At 37.0% G+C, this 24,588-nt stretch overlaps 1 protein-coding gene across 5 annotated transcripts in view; it reads left to right on the top strand.

Annotated features, from left to right (window-relative positions):
- The first annotated feature begins 574 nt into the window (after positions 1 to 574).
- Positions 575 to 24,588, top strand: part of NOC3L (NOC3 like DNA replication regulator) — a 41,116-nt gene continuing 17,102 nt past the window's right edge. For 4 of the 5 annotated variants that reach the window (XR_010141379.1, XR_008510211.2, XR_010141378.1 and 1 more), the window contains exons 1-17: positions 575 to 736; positions 1,695 to 1,902; positions 5,340 to 5,472; positions 6,229 to 6,386; positions 6,960 to 7,016; positions 8,412 to 8,542; positions 10,443 to 10,604; positions 11,100 to 11,193; positions 13,211 to 13,386; positions 14,101 to 14,229; positions 16,959 to 17,090; positions 18,571 to 18,651; positions 18,990 to 19,090; positions 21,742 to 21,814; positions 23,011 to 23,074; positions 23,160 to 23,231; positions 23,587 to 23,768. Coding sequence is in view for 2 of the 5 variants with exons in the window: in XM_063727203.1 (XP_063583273.1) it covers positions 728 to 736; positions 1,695 to 1,902; positions 5,340 to 5,472; positions 6,229 to 6,386; positions 6,960 to 7,016; positions 8,412 to 8,542; positions 10,443 to 10,604; positions 11,100 to 11,193; positions 13,211 to 13,386; positions 14,101 to 14,229; positions 16,959 to 17,090; positions 18,571 to 18,651; positions 18,990 to 19,090; positions 21,742 to 21,814; positions 23,011 to 23,074; positions 23,160 to 23,231; positions 23,587 to 23,768 (1,962 nt within the window). In the remaining 3 variants the exon portion in view is untranslated. 5 annotated transcript variants of the gene reach the window in all.

The following is a 24,588-nucleotide window of genomic DNA, read 5'->3' as shown; positions in this document are numbered from 1 at the left end:
GTGAACCACCGTACCCAGCCACGGATACAGTTTTTTATCAGACAATGGTTAAAAATTAAAGCAAAAAAAATTGCAAAATAAAACACTAAGAATCACAGACTTTTAAGTGACCGAGGCTGATGAGAAATCATTCGCCATTGTACAAACACGACCAGAATGTCCGACGAGAGGCAGGCATTACACAAAAGAAATAAGCTTCTTTTTACCCTCAGGACTGTATGGACGAAAAAGACTACGAAAATCAGTATCTATAACAGCATGAGATAAGCAACGTGAGGAGAGGCACAAAATGCAGTGAGGTGACTGAAAAAACCAACTCCTCTCATTCTGAGAGGAGGAGCCCGATTTTCCCAAGGTTTTAAAAGAAACAAATAGGGCGAGAGTCAAAGAATCATACTCAGATAACCTTGCAAAATGCGCCCCTCCCGCCCGGCTTCCCGCTTTTGGCACCGACGCCCCTTGGGGTTTCGCTCCTGCCAGTCCGCGCGCGCACGCCGGGTCGCAACCAGCCCAGGGCCGCGAGACAGTCACCGCGAGACGGCGCGAGCCCGAACCTGTCTACGGAAGTCCCGCCCTCACTTCCGGCGGCGGAGGATTGGGAGCGACTGAAGGCCGCTTCCGGCTCTGGTAGTGTAGGGGCTTCGGCACGTGTGTTATTCCCCGGGATTTCTGTATTAACCCTGCTTCTGGTAAGCTTGTCTGGCCGGCATTCCTTTAAGGCCTAAGGATGAAGGCGGTAAGTGTCCTCAGAAGCCCGGTCCCCGCGGCCTAGGGCCCCTCCGGGTGATAGAGTCACTGCCTGAGTTAGCTTTGAGGCAGGTTTTCACCCGTGTCTAGGGGGCGGTGGTTTATACTGGGGGCTTTCCATTCCTTACACCGAGCTCATCCTTGGTTACCCACCGTGTGCGCGCACGACTTCAGGGTATCACGAAGAGACAGGCACGGAGTTTTGCATCCGTGGGATTTCGGACTTTGAAGGAATTTTTCAAGACCGTCTTTCGAACTCGTTTTTCACAAATGAGAAGCAGGGTCCTACCCTCAGCGAGTTTATGATGTGAGTCACGGTACCCATAAAGGGTAAAGAGATAAAAAAGCAAGTGATTTGCCCTGGTTCTCACAGAAAATGAGAGGTAGTCCTGGGGTTCAGGACTAACTTTGGGATTTCTGAATGAGGAGTCACCAGCAAGAGAAGTGGAATCCAAAGATCCGAATTCAGTTTTGCCCTTCTTAGTTTATGGGTCTTTTGGCAGCTTCATCAGTAATGTGAGGGTAACAGCAGTCAGTACTCAACTAGGCTGTTGGAGGTGATTTGTTGGAGCACTTTGTAAATGATAAAATCGTAGATAAATGTAAATTTTATTAAAGACAGCCAGCATTTTGCTTTGAATGTGTTAAACTACAGATGTTAAACTAGCCTTGAATAGCCACTTACCACTACTAGATCAGTGGTTCTTAACCTGTTTGGGGGTCGTAGAACCCTTTGAATTGCTGTGGATTGGGGTTGAATAACTGATGCTGTAGCGCTCTTCTGTAGGATTAAAGCCATCGTTTGGTTTTAGCTTTTATATGCAAATCCATGGCTGTGGGACATTGAAATTGTGGAATTGGTCAGATGAAATTTGTAATCAGTTCTCTTTGACCTGATTTAAAAAATAAGTTTCTGGGTATGCAGTATTCTTTCTGTTATTTTATAGAGAAGAAATAAAAAGCAGATCCCAAGCTTTCGCAAGTTAATAAAAACTAGTAAAGTCAAACTTGAAAACAAGCTAAAAAATAAGCAGTTTAAACAACAAAGCACTCTCAAGAAGTACCGAAAAGAACAGAGGAAACTAAGGCAAGCTGTGAAAGATGCTGTGTCTAAGAAACCCATTCCATTGGAGAACCCAAAGGAAAAGCGACCAGGTAATTGTGAAAACATCATGTGCTCTGGTTTCCATTGATTTATTCTGAAGTCTTCTTCATGGAAATAACTTTGCTTTCTAGTAATCGCTTTTCTTGTTCTCAGATCTTCCTAGAGTGGGTAAGGATAGTAGTCCTATAGGACTGCTATAAAGCATATATGCTTTATCACAGTCAGTATGAGAAAACATTTCAATACAGTATTCATTCAAGCTTCTGCTTTTAGTTTGTCTGGAAAGCAGATCTGAAGATGCAGTACTTGGGAAAACAAACTGAAAGTACTCAGGTACATAAATGTTGGGCAGTGTGCCAGTGCTGCCACTTTCCCATTCACCAGCAGTTAGGTAAGGTAAGAACATTGCTTGTCTCTGGTTCATTCTTCACAGTATTGCCAAAGTACACTTCTAAACTTCTGGCTTTCTTTTCATGTGGAAACTTGGGGTGAAATTGAGTTGTAATTGTCATGGTTATTTTGTAAAACTATCTAAAAACTCTTAAGTGCTCAAAACATGTAAGGAATATGACTATTTTGAGTCAGGCTAGTTCTACAACTTTACTGGTACTTTTAGGGTATTCTTATTTGACTATATCAGATTATTAGACAACTATTCAGTCTTCCCAGGTCCATTTTTTTTTAATTGTTATTATTATTTTTTAAATAGACAGGGTCTTGTTCTGTCACCCAGGGCTGGAGTGCAGTGTGCAAAAATAGCCCACTCCAGCCTTGACCTCCTGGGCTCAGGCGATCCTCCTGCTTCAGCCTCCGAAAGTGCTGGGATTGCAAGGGTGAGCCACTGCACCCAGCTAAAGTTTTTTTTTTTTTTCTAATTTTGTGGGTACATAGTAGGTGTATATATTTATGGGATACATGAAGTACTTTGATATTGGCATACAATGCATAATAATCACATCAGAGTAAATGTGGTATCCATCACCTCAAGCATTTATCTTTGTGTTACAAACAATCCAGTTATACTTTTTTAGTTATTTTAAAACATACAATAAATTATTGTTGACTATAGTCATCCTGTCTATCAAATACTAGATCTTTTTCTATCTAGGTATATTTTTGTACCCATTAACCATCCCTACTCCTATCTCCTCCAACTGCCTTTCCCAGCCAATGGTAACCATCATTCTACTCTCTTCTTGAGTTCAATTGTTTTAATTTTTAGCCACCAGAAATAAGTGAGAACATGTGAAATTTGTCTTTCTGTGCCTAGCTTATTTAACTTAGCATAATGGCCTTTAGTTTCATTCATGTTGTTGCACACAGGATCTCATTCTTTTTTGTGGCTGAATACTACATTGTATACATGTACCATGTTTTCTTTATTTTATTTAATTAATTAATTTATTTTTTTGAGACGCAGTCTCTCTCTATTGCCAGGCTGGAGTGCAGTGGTGCGATCCCGGCTCACTGCAACCTCTGACTCCCCAGTTCAAGTGATTCTCCTGCCTTAGCCTCCTGAGTAGCTAGGATTACAGGCACACGCCATCACGTCTGGCTGATTTTTGTATTTTTAGTAGAGCCAAGGTTTCACCATGTTGGCCAGGATGGTCTCGATCTCCTGACCTCATGATCCGCCCGCCTTGGCCTCCCAAAGTGCTGGGATTACAGGCGTGAGCCACCACGCCTGGCCCCATATTTTCTTTATCCATTCATCTGTTTATGAACACTTAGGTTGTTTCCAAATCTTGGCTCTTGTGGATAGTGCTGAATGAACATGGGAGTGCAGATGTCTGTTCGGTATATTGATTTCTTTTTTTTTGGATTCATGCCTAGCAGTGGGTGGGATTGCTGGATTATATAGTAGTTCTATTTTTAGTTTTAGTTTTTTGAGGAACTTCCAAACTTTTCTCCATAGTGGTTGTGCTAATTTACATTCCCACCAACAGTGTATGAGGGTTCCCTTTTCTCTACATCCTTGCCAGCATTGTTACTGCCTGTCTTTTGGATAAAAGCCTTTTTAACTAGGATGAGATGATACCTCATTGTAATTTTGATTTGCATTTCCCTAATGATCAGTGATGTTGAGCACCTTTTCATATACCTGTTTGCCATTTGTATGTCTTCTTTAGAGAAATGTCTATTCATATCTTTTGCCCATTTTTTAATGGGATTATTAAATTTGGAAGGCTCGTTTAAAGTAGATAGGAGTGCCATTCTGTGCAGTGTGTACATTTATATAGCAAGATTTACTAGTTTTTTTTTTTTTTTTTTTTTTTTTTTGAGACGGAGTTTCGCTCTTGTTGCCCAGGCTGGAGTTCAGTGGCACGATCTCTGCTCACTGCAATCTCTGCCTGCTGGGTTCAAGTGATTCTCCTGCCTCACCTTCCCAAGTAGCTAGGATTACAGGCATGCACCGCCACTCCTGGCTAATTTTTTGTATTTTTAGTAGAGACAGGGTTTCACCATGTTGGCCAGGCTGGTTTTGAACTCCTCGCCTCAAGCAATCCACCCATCTCGGCCTCCCAAAATGCTAAGATTACAGGTGTGAGCCACCGTGCCCAGCCAAGATTTACAAGTTTTAATGGGTCAGGAAGAATTGTAAGTTCTACTAGGAAAGATGCTAAGATTGTTTTATTCATAGTTAAATCCTCAGCACTTCGAACAGTGCCTGGCACTTAGTTGACATCTTTTTTTTTAAATAAAAAATAAAAGGAGATGGAGAAAGAGAGCAAGACACAGACAGTGAGCAGAAAGAGAAGTTAGAATGATCTGTAGTTGGGATTTTGTTAGATGTGAGTGCCTGAAGTGTTGAAAGAAAAATAGTTGAGGATATTGGCAAGAGCGTGGTTGAAGTGATAATCTTGCAATCTAAGTGAGGGAGTGAAGACAGAACACACTGGTAGATAGAAAGTGGAGGGGTCGGTGGATTGAAAGGTTACATAGTTGGTTAAGGAAGAAGTGCTCTGGAAGTAACTGAATGGGAGCTGGTAGGACAAAAGCTTGTGGTCAGAGAGAGGGGTGAGCACCAGGGTTTGGAATATGGCCATTAGAGAGGCTGGCTGAAATGGAATACGAAATGAAAGTAATTGGAGATGAGAAGGAGCTGAGAGGCTAAGTCATTGGTTCTCAAACGTCCTGAAAGGCATTTCAGAATGTGTGGAGACATTTAGTTTTTGGTTGTTACAATAACCTGGGAATGCTATTGGCATTCAGATTGCAGGAGTCAGAGATGCTAGCATTTTTCCAGACTCAGAACACCCCAGTACGACAAAGAATTGTTAGCCTAGCATGTCAGTAGTGCTTCCATTTAGAAACACTGGGCTCAGCTGGGAGCCATGGCCCACCCCTGTAATCCCAGCATTTTGGGAGGGTGGAGTGGGAGGATTGCTTCAGAAAGCGTAAGCTTTTCCTGTTTAAACCCAAAATGCAGAGAGTTCTACATCTCGGATACTTGTTTCTAATTTTTCTTTGTGTGTGCGTGGTACAGGTAAAAGGATTGAGAGGGAAGAAGAGGAAGAAGAAGAAGCCCTTCCTTTAGATATGATGGATGAAGATGACTTACAGTTAATGAAGGATTTAGGACAAAGAGCATCTTTTCTAACAAGAGATCTTTCTTCTAGGTAATACTTCATTTGGGTTATAATCATTCATATCCATTTAGTGTTAAAAACTTAGTTCTGAATTTCACTTAGGTGGTTCAAGGTGTTCACCTTTGAGCACAATGTTTACAAAGAATAAACTATTATTTAGCTTATTTCCTAAATAAAGGAGGTTCATGTATAAGACAAGCTGATTTCATTTAATGTACATCTTTCTTTTGAGTCTGAATAGTGAAGTAGAGTGAATGGGGGAAGAATGCTGTTCTCACTTTGACGTATTGGCAGAACAGTTCTGAGTTCTTTATGGGTATGATCTCACTTAATCCTCATTACCCTGCTGGTAGGTCTTATTCCCATTTCCAGAGAGGAAACTGATGGTTCCCTGCAGTCACAAGTATCTGGAATTTAAACTTGGACCTTTTAAACTCCAAAGTCTATGCTATACTCTAAAGATTTTGGGAAAGTAAGAGTCACGCTTGGTTTTATGAACTGTTCTTCAAAAACAGTCTGCTGTAACTTTTACCTTTATTTTGCATCTAGAGGGAAAACTGGATGTAGCCAAAGTTTGAGTTTGTATGGTAGGCTGTTTACCCATTTCATTTATTCATTTGTTGTTTGAGTGCCTGCTATGTGCCAGACACTGGCCTAAGTGCTCATATCCATATACCTATTGAAAGTTGGCTCGTGGGTTATTTTTCTGTACTTTTGAAATGATAGGTCTCTAGATACCTTTTTAGATCTATTAAGACTGAAAATTGATCTTTTTTTCCCCTGCAGTGAGCCCGTTCATGCGAAGAAACGGAAGCATAAACGCATTATAGATAAATATGAAAAAATACCAAGAACTCTGCAAACTGTACCAGAGAAGGAACTGATTCATTTACTTCCTATCAAAGATAAAAGCGGTATAATCCCACAGACTAGGGAGAAGCCAGGTGAATCTAATAAGCTGGTAATATTAGTTGAACTTTTACCCCCTTACTGATATCACATTTTTTTTTCACTGAAAATTTAATTTTACTTTGATTTTACCCATATCTACAAAATATTCAATTAGTCTTATAGCAAGCTTGATGATTTGGGCCAGAATTATAGATGATTATCTCAGGTACCAATTTGTACTGTGAGGACAACTGAAGCTACAAGGTTCAGGTGATTTTCTTTTCACTAAATTTTGTTGTTTCTAAAATTAGAGCATATTAACTCTTCTTGGTTAGCTTTCTTTTTTAATGTATCTTCTTTTGTATGTGAAATAAAACAGAAAAGTTCAGATATCAAAGATGTGAAGTTACATGGTTTGTAACAAAGCACATGCCTATAAAACTACTATCCAGACAAGAAAAAAAAATACTGCTAGCTTCCAGAAACCTCCCGTATGCTCACCTCAATCACTAATTGCGCTCTTCCCTTAAAAATAACTGCTATCCTGAGTTTTATCAGGATAGTATTTCTTTACAGTTTTACCACAAGTATATATCACAGTTTTAATACACATGTTTTCCATATAGTTACTGATAGTAACAAAGATGAAGAGGATCAAGAAGAAGAGAGGGAACTTGAGGAAGGTAATACGTCTTTACAGTTACTAAATTGTTAATTGAGAATTAATTTTTTTACATAATAGTAAATGTGAGTTAATTTTAGATAAAATCTGGAAGGTACATTTTGGAGTACTGCTCATTTCAAGATCACTTTGAACATTTTTCCACATTTGAAAGCTTCACTGTGGAATTATTAATATCTTTATTTTTTTGATTATAGAAAAATTTACACAATAGTATTTGTAATATCTAGGCATACATGAAGTGTGTCTTGTTAATTATTACTGTTCTGAATTCCTTTTAATTGTAAGAGAAAGACCTACTTACAAATAACTTAAATTAAAGCGATTCTGTAGTATGAAGTCATTTTGGTTTGTTTTTAGCGCAGTTATACTTGTATATGTTTCATATAATTGAATGTCAGTTTCTGTTATCTAGGACCGTTTAATCAAAGTTGAACTGAAATAATGCATTTTATTGTTTGAAATTATATTAGTTTGGAATTTGTGACAGAACAATCTAGTTAAATTTTACTTTCGCTTAGCAGACCTCATTAATAGCAAAAATGAATTACAGGTCAACTGTTTAACTGTTTTCAGTCACCCGTCATAAAACCATTACAGATTATGCTAGTGTTGATTAAATCTAGCTCCCTATGAATTTCCTAAGGTGGACATGTTTTTCTGTAGCCCAAAACTATGAAGTATTAGTTTGTGTAAAGTAATATATAGTGTTGAGAACAAAGGAGAATATTCTGTGCTTAAAAAAAACTAAATCGGATTATCCTATTCGTTAATTAATATGAATTATTTTGGGCTTATTAGCATAGAAGCTAAGAATATGAGCTCTAGGCTGGTTGCACTGGCTTATGCCTGTAATCCCAGCACTTTGGGAGGCTGAGGAGGGAGGATCACTTGAGCCCAGGAGTTTGAGACCAGTCTGGGCCACATGGTGAAACCCCATCTCTACAAAAAATACAAAAATTAGCTGGGTATTGTGGCTCACACCTATGGTTTCAGCTACTGGGGAGGCTGAGGTGGGAGGATAATTTGAGCCTGGGAAGTGGAGGCTGCAGTAAGCTGTGATAGTGCCACTGTACTCCAGCCTAGGTGACCAAGTGAGACCCTGTCTCAAAAAAAAAAAAAAAAAAAAAGCTCTAGAATCAAACTGCCAGAGTTTGAATCCTATTTCCCTTTGGTTTATGAGCTTAGCCAAGTTATTTTCTCTTCCTTTGCTTCAGTTTTCTTATCTATAAAATGGGTCTAATGATAGTACCTGTATTATTGTTGAGGAGATGATGTGTAGTAATAAATACAAAATTCTTAGCTATCGTCATTATTATTATTACTGTAAAAATATTAAGATTCTTGGATATTTGTAAGCAGAGGAATATGTAAGGGAACATCTAATCTGTTTTAGAGATCATTGAAGATCCTATTCAAGAGCTGACCATAGAAGAACATTTGATTGAGAGAAAGAAGAAATTACAGGAGAAGAAGATGCATATTGCAGCCTTAGCATCTGCCATATTATCAGATCCAGAAAGTAATGTAGGTAGTATTAATTTCTTTAGGCTCTTTATATTAGGTATGTTGTAAATGCCTAATTGTTACGATTCCCTTGTTACCTATAAGCATACACTAAAAGGAAAAGCATTAACTAAACATAGTAGCTGGGTTAGAGTAAGAGAGTGGACAGAATCTTAGCTTAATGCTATGTCTGAACTTAATTTCTTTTGTAATCCTAGAAAAGTTACTTAAACTCTCTGAATCTTATTCTCCTCATCTTCATATATGAAAATACTGGACATGTTATAACTCTAAAAATGTTGAAGTTCATAAAATTATGTTAGGGAGGAGGAAGCTGCTTGCAAATTTGCTTGACTTACCGGTGGAGTTTTTAAAAAGGAGCACGCTACAGGCAAGTGTATGGAATTAGTTCAGGAATATTTGTAAGTTGAAAATAAGTGAACTAGAGCCAAAGTTAAAGTAAAGCGTTATTGTGCCATGTGTATAGTGGTGAGTTAGTGATGGTTATAACACATGAACTAGAGAAATCTGAGGTTTAATCTTGGCCCTGAGAAGTACTATCTGTGAGACTTTGGGGAAGTTATTTATCCAGGACTCTTTCATCTCTAAAAAAGGACAGTGTCTTTTTCAAAACTTTGTGGTGAGGATTATATGATGAAATATACGTGAAGTCATATAAAATGATACTATTATTATTGTTAAGTTGGTGTCCCCAGTGTACTATTATAACAAGTATTTGTTTATCAAATGATAAAATAGCTTATTTACATTTATAGAAACAAATTTCATGTGGGAATGCTTTAGAGTAGTACTTGTCCTTTTCTAATGAAGTGAGGGGAAGATCTAGAGCAGAATTAGGGAAGAGAGATTTGGAATATTTCTTATTTGTATTCTCTCAATCATTACAAAACCATAGGCATAAGAGATTGATCTAATTTTACAGCTGGAAAATTGAGCCTTAAAAAACCCAAATGATTTGTTCCAGATTTTAACAGCCACTGAATTGGAACCCAGATCTTCTACTCAGGAACCTGTGCTCACAGGCAATAGTAGTTTATCAAAGCAATTGAAACCATCATAGAAATTATCTTTGAAGCTCAAGTTAATGTGGCTATATTACATGTAATTCCCGATTAATTCATGTGTATGATTGATATATTTGGTTAATGTATATAACATTTTAGTATATTTTGAAAAGTGTTTTTAGAAAAATAGGACACACGTACTTTAGGAAAATCCAGCAAAAAGGAATTTCCCAAAATAGCTAAATAATAAATTTAAACTAATTTTTTAAAGTCTATATTTTTCTAACTATATAACAAAAATATGATTACTGATATAGTTTGGATGTGTCCCCTCCAAATCTCATGTTGAAATGTGACCTCTGATGTTGGAAGTGGGCTTGGTGGGAGGTGTTTAGATCATAGGGGTGGATCCCTCATGAATGGCTTGGTGCCATCCTTGTGGTAACAAGTGACTTCTCACTCTGGTAGTTCATGTGAGAGCTGGTTGTTTAAAAGAGCCTAGCACCTCCCCTATCTTTCTGGTGACATGCTGGCTCCCCCTTTGCCTTCTGCCTTGATCGTTAAGTTTCCTGAGGCCTCACCAGGAGTAGACGCTGGCATCAAGCTTCCTCTACAACCTGCAGAACAATAAGCCAAAATAAACCTCTTTTCTTTATAAATTACCTAGCCTCAGGCATTTCTTTCTAGCAACACAAGAACGGACTGATACAATTACCTTATAACTTTAGTGACTTATCTCTTGGTAAAGTGAGCAGTGTCTGGAGTTTGGTGTGGCTTGACTAGACTTGGAGTCATTGTGTGAATTCCGCTTATTTTGCCGGATGTGGGGCTGTTGTCTTTTGTTCATAATTGTTTCGTCATGATTTCTCCAGCTTTATAAGCTATTTCTTTAACAGATTAAAAAATTGAAAGAATTACGTTCTATGTTGATGGAACAAGATCCTGATGTGGCTGTTACTGTTCGAAAGCTGGTAATTGTTTCTCTGATGGAGTTATTTAAAGATATTACTCCTTCATATAAAATCCGGCCCCTCACAGAAGCAGAAAAATCTACTAAGGTAATATTAGATTGCTAGATATAATTACTATCTAAAATAACTAAACATTTTGGAGAGATAGACTTTTTTTTTTTTTGAGGCAGAGTTTTGCTCTGTCGCCCAGACTGGAGTGCAGTGGCGTGATCTTGGCTCACTGCAACCTCTGCCTTCCAGGTTCAAGGGATTCTTCTGCCTCAGCCCCCTGAGTAGCTGGGATCACAGGTATGCACCACCAGGCCCAGCTAATTTTTGTGTTTTTAGTAGAGACGGATTTCCCCACATTGGCCAGGCTGGTCTCAAACTCCTGACCTCAGGTGATCCACCCGCCTCTGCCTCACAAAGTGCTGAGATTACAGGCATGAGCCACTGCGCCCAGCGTAAACGACTGCCACATTTTTGTTTGTTTGTTTGTTTTTAAATAGTACTGGGTGTATACTGAATATCCATATTTTATACTAATTTTGGGGTTTTAATATTCTGATTTTAAAAAATGATTGACCTTTTTGGTCTTTTCAGACCCGAAAAGAAACCCAGAAGTTAAGAGAATTTGAAGAAGGCCTGGTTAGCCAATACAAGTTTTATTTGGAAAATCTGGAACAAATGGTTAAAGGTATATTAAACGTATCTTCAAAGTATGTAACATACTTAGCCTTGATCATGAAGGTGAATTCTGTACAGTATTCTGTGTTGTGTAGTGAGAGGCAGTTATGGTCAGGAACAGAATCTAGAGTCAGACTTCCAGGGGTCAAATCCTGGCTCCACCACTTACTACCTACGTGATGGGAAAATTACATAGTCTTTCTGTGTCTCAGTTTTCCTGTCTATAAAATGGAAATAATTATAATACTTACCTTCCAGGATTATTGTAAGAAGTAACTGAGTTTGTAGACATGAGATGCTTAAAACAGTGCCTAGCATGTACTATACACTATATTTTATCAATTATTAGTATTATTGCTGCAGTTTTTAGTAAGTAGTTGTATTTTTGTTGACTACAATGCATTTAACAAAATACATTGTTATGAACAGTTGGGATTTATTCTGCTGTTTTTTATTTGGAGGCATGGTAGTCAGGGAAGAAGGATAACTAGAGGCCGGGTGTGGTGGGTCACACCTGTAACCCCAGTGCTTTTTGGAGGCCGAGGCAAGAGGATTGCTCCAAGCCAGGAGTATTGCTCCAAGCCAGGAGTTTGAGACCAGCCTGGGGAATGTAGTGAGACACCTGTCTCTAAAAAAAAAAAAAAAAAAAAATTCGGCATGATGGCCTATGCCTATAGATCCCCAGCTACTGGAGATCTGAGCTGAGAGGATCACTTGAGTCCAGAAGTTTGAGCCTGCAGTGAGCTATGATTATACCACTGCACTGTAGTCTGGGCGATAGAGTGAGACCCTGTCTCAAAAGAAATGAATAAATAAATAGAAGGATAACTAGAAATGGATATTTGCATGCCTTGAAAATGAGTCAATTATTTGGGATGATAAACTCTTAAACTCTTTTTCTTCAGAAAAGGAAGGACATAGAAAAAATAGGGGTAGAAATAGGGAAGATTGTTGATTGCCTAGGCCAGGTGCTTTCATTTGGCCTAATTGGCTCATTTACCCAACTTATTTACTAAGATCACCCATTGCTATCAGCTGAACAGGACCACTGAATCCTGTTGGCCTAATAAGGGCATAAAGGTAGTGGAGTATAGTGGGGTGGGGATGGGTAGTATGGATATTGCTTCTATGTTCTGGTGTTCCAGCTGGCACCTTGTTAGTGTTTGTTCTTCCAGTGAGAGGGCCTGGGAGTTTTTCTTTTGTTTTTGAATTTCTGAACTGTTTGGAAAGCTCCTGGGATCTTTGTGTAACAATCTTTGTCTGATAGAACTATAACATGAGCCACATATGTCATTTAAAAAGAATGCAAACACACTAAAAAGCAATGAAATTAATTTTAATAGTACATTATATATATTCAGATTATCATTTCAACATGTAATCAATTTTAAAAATTAGTGTCTTATATTCTCAGTTTTTTTTAGTACTAAGTTCAAATCTGGTTTGTATTTTATACTTAGAGTATGTCTTAATTTGGACTGGCTGCATTTCAAATGCTCAACTGCCTCCTATATGTGGCAATTAGTAGCCTCCATATTGGACCTTTCCTAAGCAGATCGAGCCATTATGAAGTCTTTTTTTTTTTTTTTTTTTTATTGAGACGATGTCTCGCTCTGTCTCCAGCCTGGAGTGCAGTGGTGCAATCTCAGCTCACTGCGACCTCTGCCTCCCAGGCTCAAGTGATTCCCCTGCCTCAGCTTCCTGAATAGCTGGGACTACAGGCGTGTGCCACCCACCATGCCCAGCACATTTTTTTTTTTTTTTTGATTTTAGTACAGATGGGGTTTCACCATGTTGGTCAAGATGGTCTCGATCTCCTGACCTCGTGATCTGCCCACCTTGGCCTTCCAAAGTGCTGGGATTATAGGCGTGAGCCACTGCGCCCGGCATATGAAGTCTTTTTTTAAGGGGTGTGGGGGTGTGTGTGTGTGTTTATGTGTGTTAAAGTGTACATCGATTGTAAAAGAAAGCCAATTAGTTTAACTTTTGACCAATGAGTAAAGTAACTACAGTTATCTTTTGATTAGATTGGAAGCAGAGGAAGCTGAAGAAAAGTAATGTAGTTTCCTTAAAGGCATACAAAGGACTGGCAGAAGTCGCTGTGAAGAGCTTGTGTGAGCTGTTGGTGGCACTGCCTCATTTTAACTTTCATAACAACATCATTGTATTGATTGTCCCTCTCATGAATGACATGTCAAAATCGGTGAGTTGCTGTAAATGGTTATTGCCGTCCTCCTTAGAAAATTATACACCATGTGGGCGGGGCACGGTGGCTCATGCCTATAATCCCAGCACTTTGGGAAGCCAAGGCAGGCAGATCACGAGGTCAGGAGATCGAGAACATCCCGGCTAACACGCTGTCTCTACTAAAAATACAAAAAATTAGCAGGGCGTGGTGGCGGGCACCTGTAGTCCCAGCTACTTGGGAGGCTGAGGCAGGAGAATGGCGTGAACTCGGGAGGCAGAGCTTGCAGTGAGCCGAGATCGCGCCATTGCACTCCAGCCTGGGCAATAGAGTGAGACTCCGTCTCAAAATAAAGAAAGAAAGAAAATTACACACCATGTGATTTTTTTTCCCCCTACAAAATTCTTCTGAAGTTATTTATTGGTAAAATAATGTCAATTTATTAAACACTGTCTCTCTGAAGAAAATTATCTGAACATAAGTTTAGTGCAGTGGTTCACAACAGGAAGCAAATTTGTCCCCAGGGAACATTAGGCAATGTCTGCATACATTTTTGATTGTGATGACTGTGGTGGCGATAGAGTCTTAACTACTGGCATCTAGTGGAGAAAGTCCACGGAGGCTTTTAAACATCCTAGGACAGTCCCCCTACAACAAAGAATTCTGTTACCCAAAACGTCAGTAGTGCTAAGGTTGAGAAACTCTGGTTAAGTGTGACATTTTATTTTTCAGATATCTGAAATGTGTTGTGAAGCTGTGAAGAAACTCTTTAAGCAAGATAAATTAGGCCAAGCTTCTCTTGGTGTAATTAAAGTGATTTCTGGTTTTGTGAAGGGCAGAAATTATGAAGTTAGGCCAGAGGTGAGCCTTTCTTTTTTTACTTTGCATTTTGTTTTTAAATTACAAAGTTGATTTTCAGTTGTTATGAGGAATTTATTCCTTATAAGTGTATGAAGTAAAAAGTATTCAAGCTCCTTAAGTGTTTAACATGTTCAACTCCTGAAATGTTGGATACTATTAACAGTTTGGTATTTATCCTTCTAGATGTTTTTCTTTGCAGATATAGTCATATATACTTGCTTATATTTTAAAATAAAAAATGGGCTTATACTTTGAAAACTGTACTGGAACAGTTTTCATTTTCTATATTATGAACTTACATATAGGGTTATCGCATTCTTTGTAACGCCTACCAGAGTATTCCATTGTGTGCCCTAATTGATGAACAGCTGAGTTTTTTCTAGATTTTTGCTGCCACAGTCAGTGTTGAGAACATTTTGGCCATGTTATTTTTTCATATTGTGTATCCTGTGAATTAAATTTATAAAATGTAGATGCTGGATTCAACAGTATTCACATTTACAAACTCAAATTGTTGTTCAAAAACATTTAATCACTGTGTTCCTGCTGGGAATATGAGTGTCAGTTCCCTCCTACCTGCTCAGAATGTTACTATTTAATCTTTGTTAGTTGGGTAGGTGAAAAGTTTATATATATATATATATACACTTTTTTTTACCTACTTATTATTTGTCAATTTTTCTCTTAAAGTAATTGTTTTAATGACTTGTGATGAATTTTTAGTACATATTCGTTTTAATAAATATCTGCTATGTGCCAGGCACTTGTTTTTAGGTCCTGGGAATAAAATAATAACAAAAGAAACAAAACTATCTGTTTGTGGAGCTTGCATTACATAATAAGAATATTAACTCTTTGTTACATAGGTTGCAGATTTTTCTCTTTTTTACTTTGCCTTTTAATTCCGTATTGAGCCTTATATATGAAGCTATATTTTTTGTTATGCACATAGTCTCCTCAATGCCAATTTATGGAGTCTCTCTGAGATTTTTTATTTTAATTTTTATATTTAAATATTTAAACCATTTGACATCTTTGTATGTGTGGTATGAGTACAGATTTAATATCTGTGTTTAATATATATAATGAATATATATTTTTATATAGTTTAATGTATATTAAATATTTATATTATGTATATATTTTAAATAATTTGACAGCCAGTTATTTCATCACCAATTTTTTTCTGCTGATATAAAATGCTGCTTAATTATTGTGTTATATCTATAGTATATTTGGGTATCTGGTACAATAATACTAATCAGAAAGGGTATAATTGATAAAAGACATGACTATTCTTTTTTCTCCACACTATTCTTATTTATTTCAGTATATTACTCCAGGCAATTTAGAATCCGTTTTTCACTTCCTTCCCTCAAAATAGTCCACACAGAGAATCTGATTAGAATTGATTCAATGTATTGATTAGTTTGGATGAATTAAAATATTTACAGAATTGATTTTTTTCTATTCAAGAATATCATATCTTGCCATTTATTTAAGACTTCTTTTATGTTCTTAAGTAAAATTTTATAGTTTTCTTCACTGAGGTCTTAGATATTTTAATTTGTTTTTAGTAATACAGTTTTGGGTGTTAAGCTGTTCTACCATTTTATTTCTGGATTTCACAGTTTTCCTTTGGCATCAGATCCCTTTTTATTTTCTTAAATCTGATTTCAGTTGAATTGCTAAAATTATAAACATTAAATGAAAGTAACAGAACATATTTAGCATCTTTACTCAGAATTGTAGAGCAATCAGATAAGTCTTGAACATGAAACTCAGCCATAGGAAAACTCTTTAACTTTCGTGATGCTAGAGTAAAAACTACATCATTTGATTTGGAGTTATTTTTCGTTGGTAGGTGATATTTTGAGCACATACAGTACCTACAAAATATTCAGAGTTGGTCTTTCTGATACCTAGAATGACTTCTGATACCTAGTGAACTTCAGGTTCACTTTTTATGCCTTTAGTTATTCCTTGTTTCATTCTCTGATTTTAGCCCTGTAATCCCAAATACTCAGCTTTCTTCCAAATGTGCATATTGGAACATCAAAATAATACAAACCTGTAGTTCTCAAGGTTTTTTCCAGGAATGCTGCTGTGCCTGCAGGAGGTCAGTCGGTGGGGTGATTTCATCCAGAGAAAGTGTAGCATTTTAAACCCCTTCTGTTCTTAGTGTTTGAGTATGAGAAGTTTGCTGTATCACACAAAGCACCAGTTTCCAAATTAGTTTCTGAATTTTTGAATGGCATAAAGCAATAATTTTTATTTTTGTCCCCAGACCAGCATCAGCTGGGAATTAGAATGCAAATTCTGGAGCTCAACTCAGACCTACTGAATCAGAAACTCTGGGGATAGGGCCCAGCAATTTGTGTATCTTCTCCCATACTGGTCCAAACCTTTTTCTGGCCTGTTTTCTCTTTGTCATCCTGTTGGCATGTGTTCTCTCTTCCTCATACTCATTAAACTGCAAAGAAAGTTTTGTATATTTAGGTAGTATTTGCTATTGTCCTTTTTGTTTGTTTGCTCCTGTCCTTCCACAGACACAACTTATTGAATATAGCATACAGATAAAAGAAGTTGGTATAAAATGTTATAAAAGATGTTTGAAGGTTTTTTGCATGAACGAGGGAAATAACACTGTTAAATGCTTTTCTATGTAAAGTTTTTGAGTGCAGTATAAATATTAAGCTGTATATTTGTGTTTTTTTTCCCAATATTAGATGTTAAAAACATTTTTATGTCTAAGAATCAAGGAAGTAGAAGTGAAAAAAGATACAGAAGACATTAATAAACCAAAAAAATTTATGACTTTCAAAGAAAAGAGAAAATCTCTATCAAGAATGCAGAGAAAGGTTTGACTTATTTCCCCTTTTGTTTCATTTAAATTTTTCTGTTTATTGGATCTTAGATTAAACTTATAGGCACATGTAAAAATCATAGTTAAATCATAAATATAAAAGTTTTGAAATACATCATTTAGAGAATTTTATCTTTTCCTGTTACTGCAAAAAATGTTTTCTTAAATCAGTTTTAACTGATAATGATTGGCAAGGAGAGCAATAGATGAAAAGATATTTTTGCCATGCTGGCTTTTATCCTTTGGCTTTTTAGATCAATTTAGAGTTGTGATACACAGATTCCTTCCTTAACAGAAAAAATGCATTCACGTGAAGTTGGCAGCAAAGTGAGTTTCTGTTAATTGAATCTTGTTTCTTTATTGGTTTGTATTTTAAACTTGGGTTGAAATTTCAGCCCCTTGTTTATTTACTGAAACTTTGGAAACTTTATTTATTTATTTTTTGATAAATGGGGCTAATAATAGTACCTACCTTGCAGGGTAAATCGTGCAGTTTAAATGAGATGATGCATATAAAACACTTGGCAGGCTTTATAAACCTTAGTTTTAGTACCACCACCATCATCACTATTATTGTTATCATCACATCTCAGAACATTTCTAAACAGTTTATTAGAGTGATCAAGTTGCTTGTAAAAACAAAAGTAATCTCTGGGGATATTCATCTTTGAATGGGTCTAATTTTGAAAACATGATGGAAGTATCAAAATAAACTTAATAATTGTGAACAAAAGAAGATACATATTTTAACTATTTATATCATACTATCCTAATGCAGGTTGGATAGCTCTGTTAGGAAGAACATGTTTATAGATGAGGTGGGGAAACAAAGACCAATAAGAACATGGCAGGTCTTTAACAACTTCTCATGAGAGAAGGAAACAATTTCTCAGTTCCCTGTGCCTCAGGCAGCTTAGAAATTATTATTTACTGCTCTTACAGCATTAGGAAGTAGAAGAAAAAGGATTTTTTATTGAATTTCCTTATAGTGTCCAGTTTTATGCATTGTATATAAATGTGTTGGGGAAGTATTGTTGGTGACTGGCTTCCAAGTTGTAGATGATTTAATCCTAGCCATTATTTTTCGGCTCAACATGTTCTTTCCTTTTTTTTTTTCTTTTTTGAAAAACTTTAATAATAGAAAATGATAGCATATCCCAGATATCTGCTATTCAGAATGAGCAAATATTAATAGATTTACTTTAGTTTTTTTCCTGGAAAAGAAAGAAACCATAGGTGAGAGAGTAGGAATTTCTTTTCTCTCTCCAATCTCATGTCTTCCTCCCAGGAGACACCATCTTTAATTTGGTTTGTATATACTTCCCATCCATGTTTCTCTACTTCGTTTATATTTGCATTCATAGACAATATGTGGTATTACTGTTATGTGTTTTATGACATTTACGTATTCTGCCTCTGCGTTTTTCACTCTGTGGTATATGCTCTTAGATTTTTGTTTTTCAATCTATTTTCAGTGGAAGAAAGCAGAAGAGAAACTAGAGCGAGAGCTTCGAGAGGCAGAAGCTTCAGAGAGTACTGAGAAAAAACTTAAACTGGTAGGCAGTTTCATATTCTGTTATGCTTTTAAAATGCATTAAGTTGTTAAACTAGAAATTTATTGTTTCAGCTTGTAGCTGTGTAATTTTGGTTTCTTTCATGAGGCTTAGATGTGTGACTTTTGTGATGTGCGGGAAACTATGATGTGATCAGTGCTAGTTTTATGCAATCACAGGGTGTATATCTTCATTCTGTTTTGTTAAAAATTTCAAAGATTGCATTGTGGGGAGGGATGGGTAGGGAAAAATAAGTTAACCTGTTGAAGTCATAGTTACGCTCACTCAGGAGAAAGCATACCAGGTTATCCTAAAGTCATTTTGTCTGTCTCCTCTGCCAGCACACAGAGACTCTGAATATTGTGTTTGTAACCTACTTCAGAATATTGAAGAAGGCCCAGAGGTCACCTCTCCTGCCAGCAGTACTAGAAGGTCTTGCCAAGTAAGGGCTGTGTAGGTTGAAATCTTTTAGATTCTTTCTAAATAGGAAAGACCAAAGAATTTTCGAGAATTCCCTAATGATGGCCCATTATCCTCAGTTCTCATTCCTTTTCTGTTTGTCACCGGCCTTTCCTTGAAGCTATTCATAACAGTGGGCTTTTTTGATTTTCTCATCTCAAACCTGTTATTTTTAAAATCTCCTTTACCAACTCCTTCTTTCTGCCTGCTAAATTCTAGGTGTTCCTGAGGTTAAATCTCTCAGTTCTTGACTCTTTCTGCACTGTGTAGTCAATTGCCCATCGTCATAGTTTGCGTGGATCATGCAGATGACTGTTAAGTCTATTTTAACCTGGCTCTACATCATTTCTCTAGTTCTGTGTAATCTGTTTCTGTAAGATAGATCTTTTTGTGTATTCACTCAACACTAATGGCCTTGTCAGGATGTGAGCTAGAGTAAGGGTTGTGGTTGTCATGATAGCATTCCACAATTTTTTGAGGTGGTATCCTATAGAACATTGCTCTTTGGTAAAAATATAATGTGAACTTACATATATAATTTAAAATTTTCTATTAGCCACATTAAAAAGGTAAAAAGAAACAGGTGAAATTAATTTTTATATATTTTACTGGATTTGATTTATCTAAAGTATTTTAACACAATATTAAACATTAATAAGTTGTTTGGTGTTTTTTCATAACATATTTTCGAACACTTATATTTTACGCTTGTGTCTTAATTTGGACTAGCTACATTTTAAGTGCCTAATAGCCACATGTGGCTAGTGGCTACCATTGTTGGGCAGTACAGCTCTAGGAATAGAGTTGGAAATAGACTGATGGCTAGAAGATATAGAAAAGGCAAATTCTGTTTATCATAAGAAATTACTTTCTAATAACTGGAGCTATTTGGCAATGGTATGCATTTCCTTATATGGGGATATGGTCCTTGTGGTTGAAAATCTTCAGAGAGAGGCTGGTCAGAGAAGGGATTATTCCTACATTGTGTAGGACTTGCTGTTTTTATTTTTGTTTTTAAATAGAGACAAGCTCTCACCATATTGCCCAGGCTGATCTTGAACTCCTGAGTGAGTCATCCTCCAGCCTTGGCCTCACAAAGTGCTAGGATTACAGGCATGAGCCACCATGCTCGACCCAGCTATTTGTTTTTTAATGACTAATTCCTTTATTTAAAAAAGTTTAAAAAATAATATATGCTAATTTAAAAAATTTAAATAATGCAAAAGAATATACAATTTAAAATTGCAAGCTCCCCCTCCTATATATGTATGTAGTCTGTCTGCTTGCCATCTGCCATCATTTTTTTTTTGGAGACAGTGTCTTGCTCTGTTGCTTAGGCTGGATTGCAGTGACGTAATCTGAGCTGACTACAACCTCCACATCCCAGGTTCAAGCAATCACCTGCCTCAGCCTCTCGAGTAGCTGAGACTACAGGCATGTGCCATCACACCTGGCTAATTTCTGTATTTTTAGTAAAGATGGGGTTTCCTCATGTTGGCCAGGCTGGTCTCGAACTCCTGACCTCAGGTGATCCATCCGCCTCGGCCTCCCAAAGTGCTGGGATTACAGGCATGAGCCATCGCACCCGGCCTGCCTGCCATCTTTCATGCAAATGGAATCATGCTATGTTTAGTGTCCTGTAATTTGCTTTTTTTTTTGGTTTTGTAAACAGTTACTTTTGGTACCTCTCCCTTATCACATATATATCACTTAATTTTTAAAAAATTTATAATGCTCCATTTTATAGATATATTGTACTTTATTTGGTCAGTCGCCTATTTGCACTGGAAATACTTGCGCACGTGTGAGTGTGTGTGTGTGTGTATCTTCATGCACGTGTGTGCATGTATTGCCAGATCAAAGGGTATGCTCATGTTAAATTTTGATAAATAATTGCCAAATTGCTTCTCCAAAAAGTTGTACCAATACGCATGGAATATGTCACTCATAAGGTCTTTTATTCTTCTAAGATTTACATAGATCAAAGACTCCTCACTAATACTGAAGAGATGTCCTAACTTTAACCTACTTCAGTGTCTAATAGAGTATATGGAGTAACTCTCAAATTTAGCAGCTCATATGATTCTTCTTTAACCCTATTGGGTGGTCTCAGTTATTTCTACAAATAGAGGCCCAGCACAGTGAAGTGAGTTACCTAGGATCACGCAGGTAATTAAGAGCAGAGCCTGAAGTAGATACTGGGGTCCAGTATTCTTTCCATTTTATCCTTAAAGCTGTCATAAGGTCCATATTCTTGTAAGTAGCAGAATCTTTCCTCGTCTTTCTTGCCACCACCTGTTTTCTTAGAAGCCGATCCTGCTGGATACCTAGTAAACTTTCCTCAGGAAGTTTTTTGCTTCTAGTAATTTCTTTCTCAGTGCAGAAGGATTTTTGAAATATTTTTGGTTTGTTCAGTACCTTATATATTTCTACTGAGTTTAGTGTTCAATGGTGTATAAATTGTTGAACAGGCCAATCTGAATTAATGAAAAGTATCAATAATTGCCATCTCTTTCATAGCTAACATTTCGAAATAAAGAATATTAAAAATACAGTTTTAAAGTCAAGCTTAATTTCTGCCAGCTTTATTTCTGCTTTTAGTTCATTGATTAACTAAGTTTTGTTTGATTCCAGGTTTGCTCACCTTATAAATGTGGAATTTTTTGATGATCTGTTAGTAGTTCTTCATACTCTCATTGAGTCTGGTGTAAGTAATAATAAATTATTTTTTAAAAGATATAAACGGTAATTACTATTTTAAAAATTTGTCAGGTTTATTGAGATATATTTTGTATACAGTAAAACCCCTTTTAGATGTACAGTATATGAATTTTGACAAAGGCCTATGATCATATGATTACCACCACAATCAAGATGTAGAACGTTTTCAACCATTGGAGAGTTTTAAGCAGGAGGGTTGTCTGACCTGTTTTCTTTTTTTTTTTAATTGATGCATAATAGATGTACATGGTTTCAGGTTATATGTGATAATTAAATATATTCATATAATATAGTTTGTAAAGATTTTACTTGGGATATCAGTCACCTTAAATATGTGTCTTTATGTGACAGCCATTCAAATTCTTCCCTCCTAGCTATTTTGAAATAGATAATAGATTATTGTAAACTATAGTCACCCTGTAAATCTGCCTCATACTAGGTTATCTTAAAGATAACCTTTATAGGTCTTTTTTTTCTTTTTTGAGATAGGGTCTCACTCAGTTGCCCAGGCCGGAGTACAGTGGTGCAATCACAGCTCACTGCAGCCTCGACCTTCCAGGGCTCAGCAGGTGATCTTCCCACTTTAGTCTTTTGAGTAGCTGGGACTACAGGTGTGGGGCACCATACCTGGCTAATTTTTCTATTTTTTTGTAGAAATGGTTTTTTAATTTATTTTTATTAATTTTTTTTTTTGAGAGAGAGTCTCACTCTGTCACCCAGGCTGGAGTGCAGTGGTGCCATCTCGGCTTACTGCAAGCTCCGCCTCCCGGGTTCATGCCATTCTCCTGCCTCAGCCTCCCGAGTAGCTGGGACTACAGGCGCCCGCCACCACACCTGGCTAATTTTTTGTATTTTTAGTAGAGATGGGGTTTCACCGTGTTAGCCAGGGTGGTCTCGATCTCCTGACCTCGTGATCCACCCGCCTCGGCCTCCTGAAGTGCTGGGATTACAGGCGTGAGCCACCGTGCCTGGCCCTGAGAGATGGGTTTTTGCCATGTTGCCCAAGCTGGTCTTGAATTCCTGGGCTCAAACGATCTGCCTGCCTCAGCCTCCCAAATTGCTGGGATTACAGGCTTGAGTCTTTGCTCCTGGCCTTAAAGTTCTTTTTTAAAGATATAAATGGTAATTACCATTCTTAATATTCCATCCCCCCTCACCTCCCCCTTTTTTTTTTTTTTAAAGGACCTAAGCTATAAAGAAAGTCTTCACTGTGTCCAGACTGCTTTTCATATTCTTTCTGGACAAGGTATGATATTTTCTTAATCAAGTTTTGTTTGCCTTACCTTTGAATGCTATAACATACCTAATTGGTGTTTGTTGTCATTTCAAAGGTGATGTTCTGAATATTGATCCAATGAAATTCTACACACATCTCTACAAAACACTGTTCAAATTACATGCAGGTATGTGTGTTTAGATAATGTTTCTTTTATATGTATTTATGTTTTAAGAATATGTTATGACCAGTCATTGTAGACAAATGAGAAATAGGAACAGGTACATAAAATGCTGACTTGCCAGTGCCATGCATCTGTATTTAATCTTTTGTAAGACTTGGAGAAAGAGCTTCTGGAATTGACCGGAGATGCAGTAAGTATAGCCCGCTGTATCTCCTTAGCAGTATAGCACTACCTCATTGATTAGAGAAATGGTTTGGGACAGGTACAAAAGTTTATCTTGGGTTTATCTGAAGTTCAGTCCAGTCGCGTAATGAAAAAGTAATGAGAACAGCTCTGAAGGATATGTCTGCTGTTTTAGGTGCTACCAATGAAGGTGTTGAGATTGTACTCCAGTGCCTTGATGTCATGCTAACTAAGCGCAGAAAGCAAGTTTCTCAGCAGCGAGCTCTTGCCTTCATCAAACGTCTTTGTACCCTTGCTCTTCATGTTCTTCCAAATTCAAGTATTGGCATTTTAGCAACTACCAGAATATTAATGCATGTAAGTAGTGATACAAATGAACAGTTAAGTTCTTATAATGCAATGATTTTTTTTGTTTGAGGCATGTCTTTTCCCCCCTTTTATATTATTTCAATTACAGAAGTAATTCACACTTGTAACAAAATCAGGTGACAAAGAAGTATATAAAATTGAAAAAAAGCATTTTATACCTATTGACACTTCTCAGAGTGTCATTAGGTGGGTATCCATTTACCATTTGGTGGGTATTTTTCCAGCAGCCTTTTAAAGTTCATATATAAACACATACACATAGAAACAACTCAACTTTGTATTTTAATGGAAAGAGGATTATGCTATATATTCTACCACTTTTTTAACCTTAGCATTTAATCATGGTAAACACATTATAATGTCACTACTCTAACTCTTTAATGTCTGTGTAAGGTTTATTTAGTTCTTTGCTTAACAAACACCATAGTTTTGACTATGTGCCTTCCAGTTATAAATGCCTTACAAAAACTTAATTTTCATAACTCTGAGGGAGCTACTATTCTTGTTCCTGTTTTACATGTGGGAAAACTGAGGTCCAGAGAGGTTAAGTGTCTTGTCTTGAGTAGCAGTGCCAGTCAGTGGTAGAAGTGATATTCAAATGTAGGCAGTCTGGTTTTTCTGCTTCTTTCTGTTTCTCTTGATACAGGTTATTTTTTTTTTTGCTGTTACAAATGATGCTATAGTGAATATCTTTATGTATTTATCTGATGTAATTATTTCTATCAGATTTCTAAAAGTGGGATTGCAAGGTGAGAAGCATATTGTTTTCTTTTGCAAGATAAAATTAATTTTCAAAGCAAGCAAAGAT

This window comes from Pongo abelii, chromosome 8, assembly GCF_028885655.2.
Source record: "Pongo abelii isolate AG06213 chromosome 8, NHGRI_mPonAbe1-v2.0_pri, whole genome shotgun sequence".
NCBI classification, from domain to species: domain Eukaryota; kingdom Metazoa; phylum Chordata; class Mammalia; order Primates; family Hominidae; genus Pongo; species Pongo abelii.
Note: the sequence above shows the minus strand (reverse complement) of the source record. Positions and strands in the feature narration are given on the sequence as shown.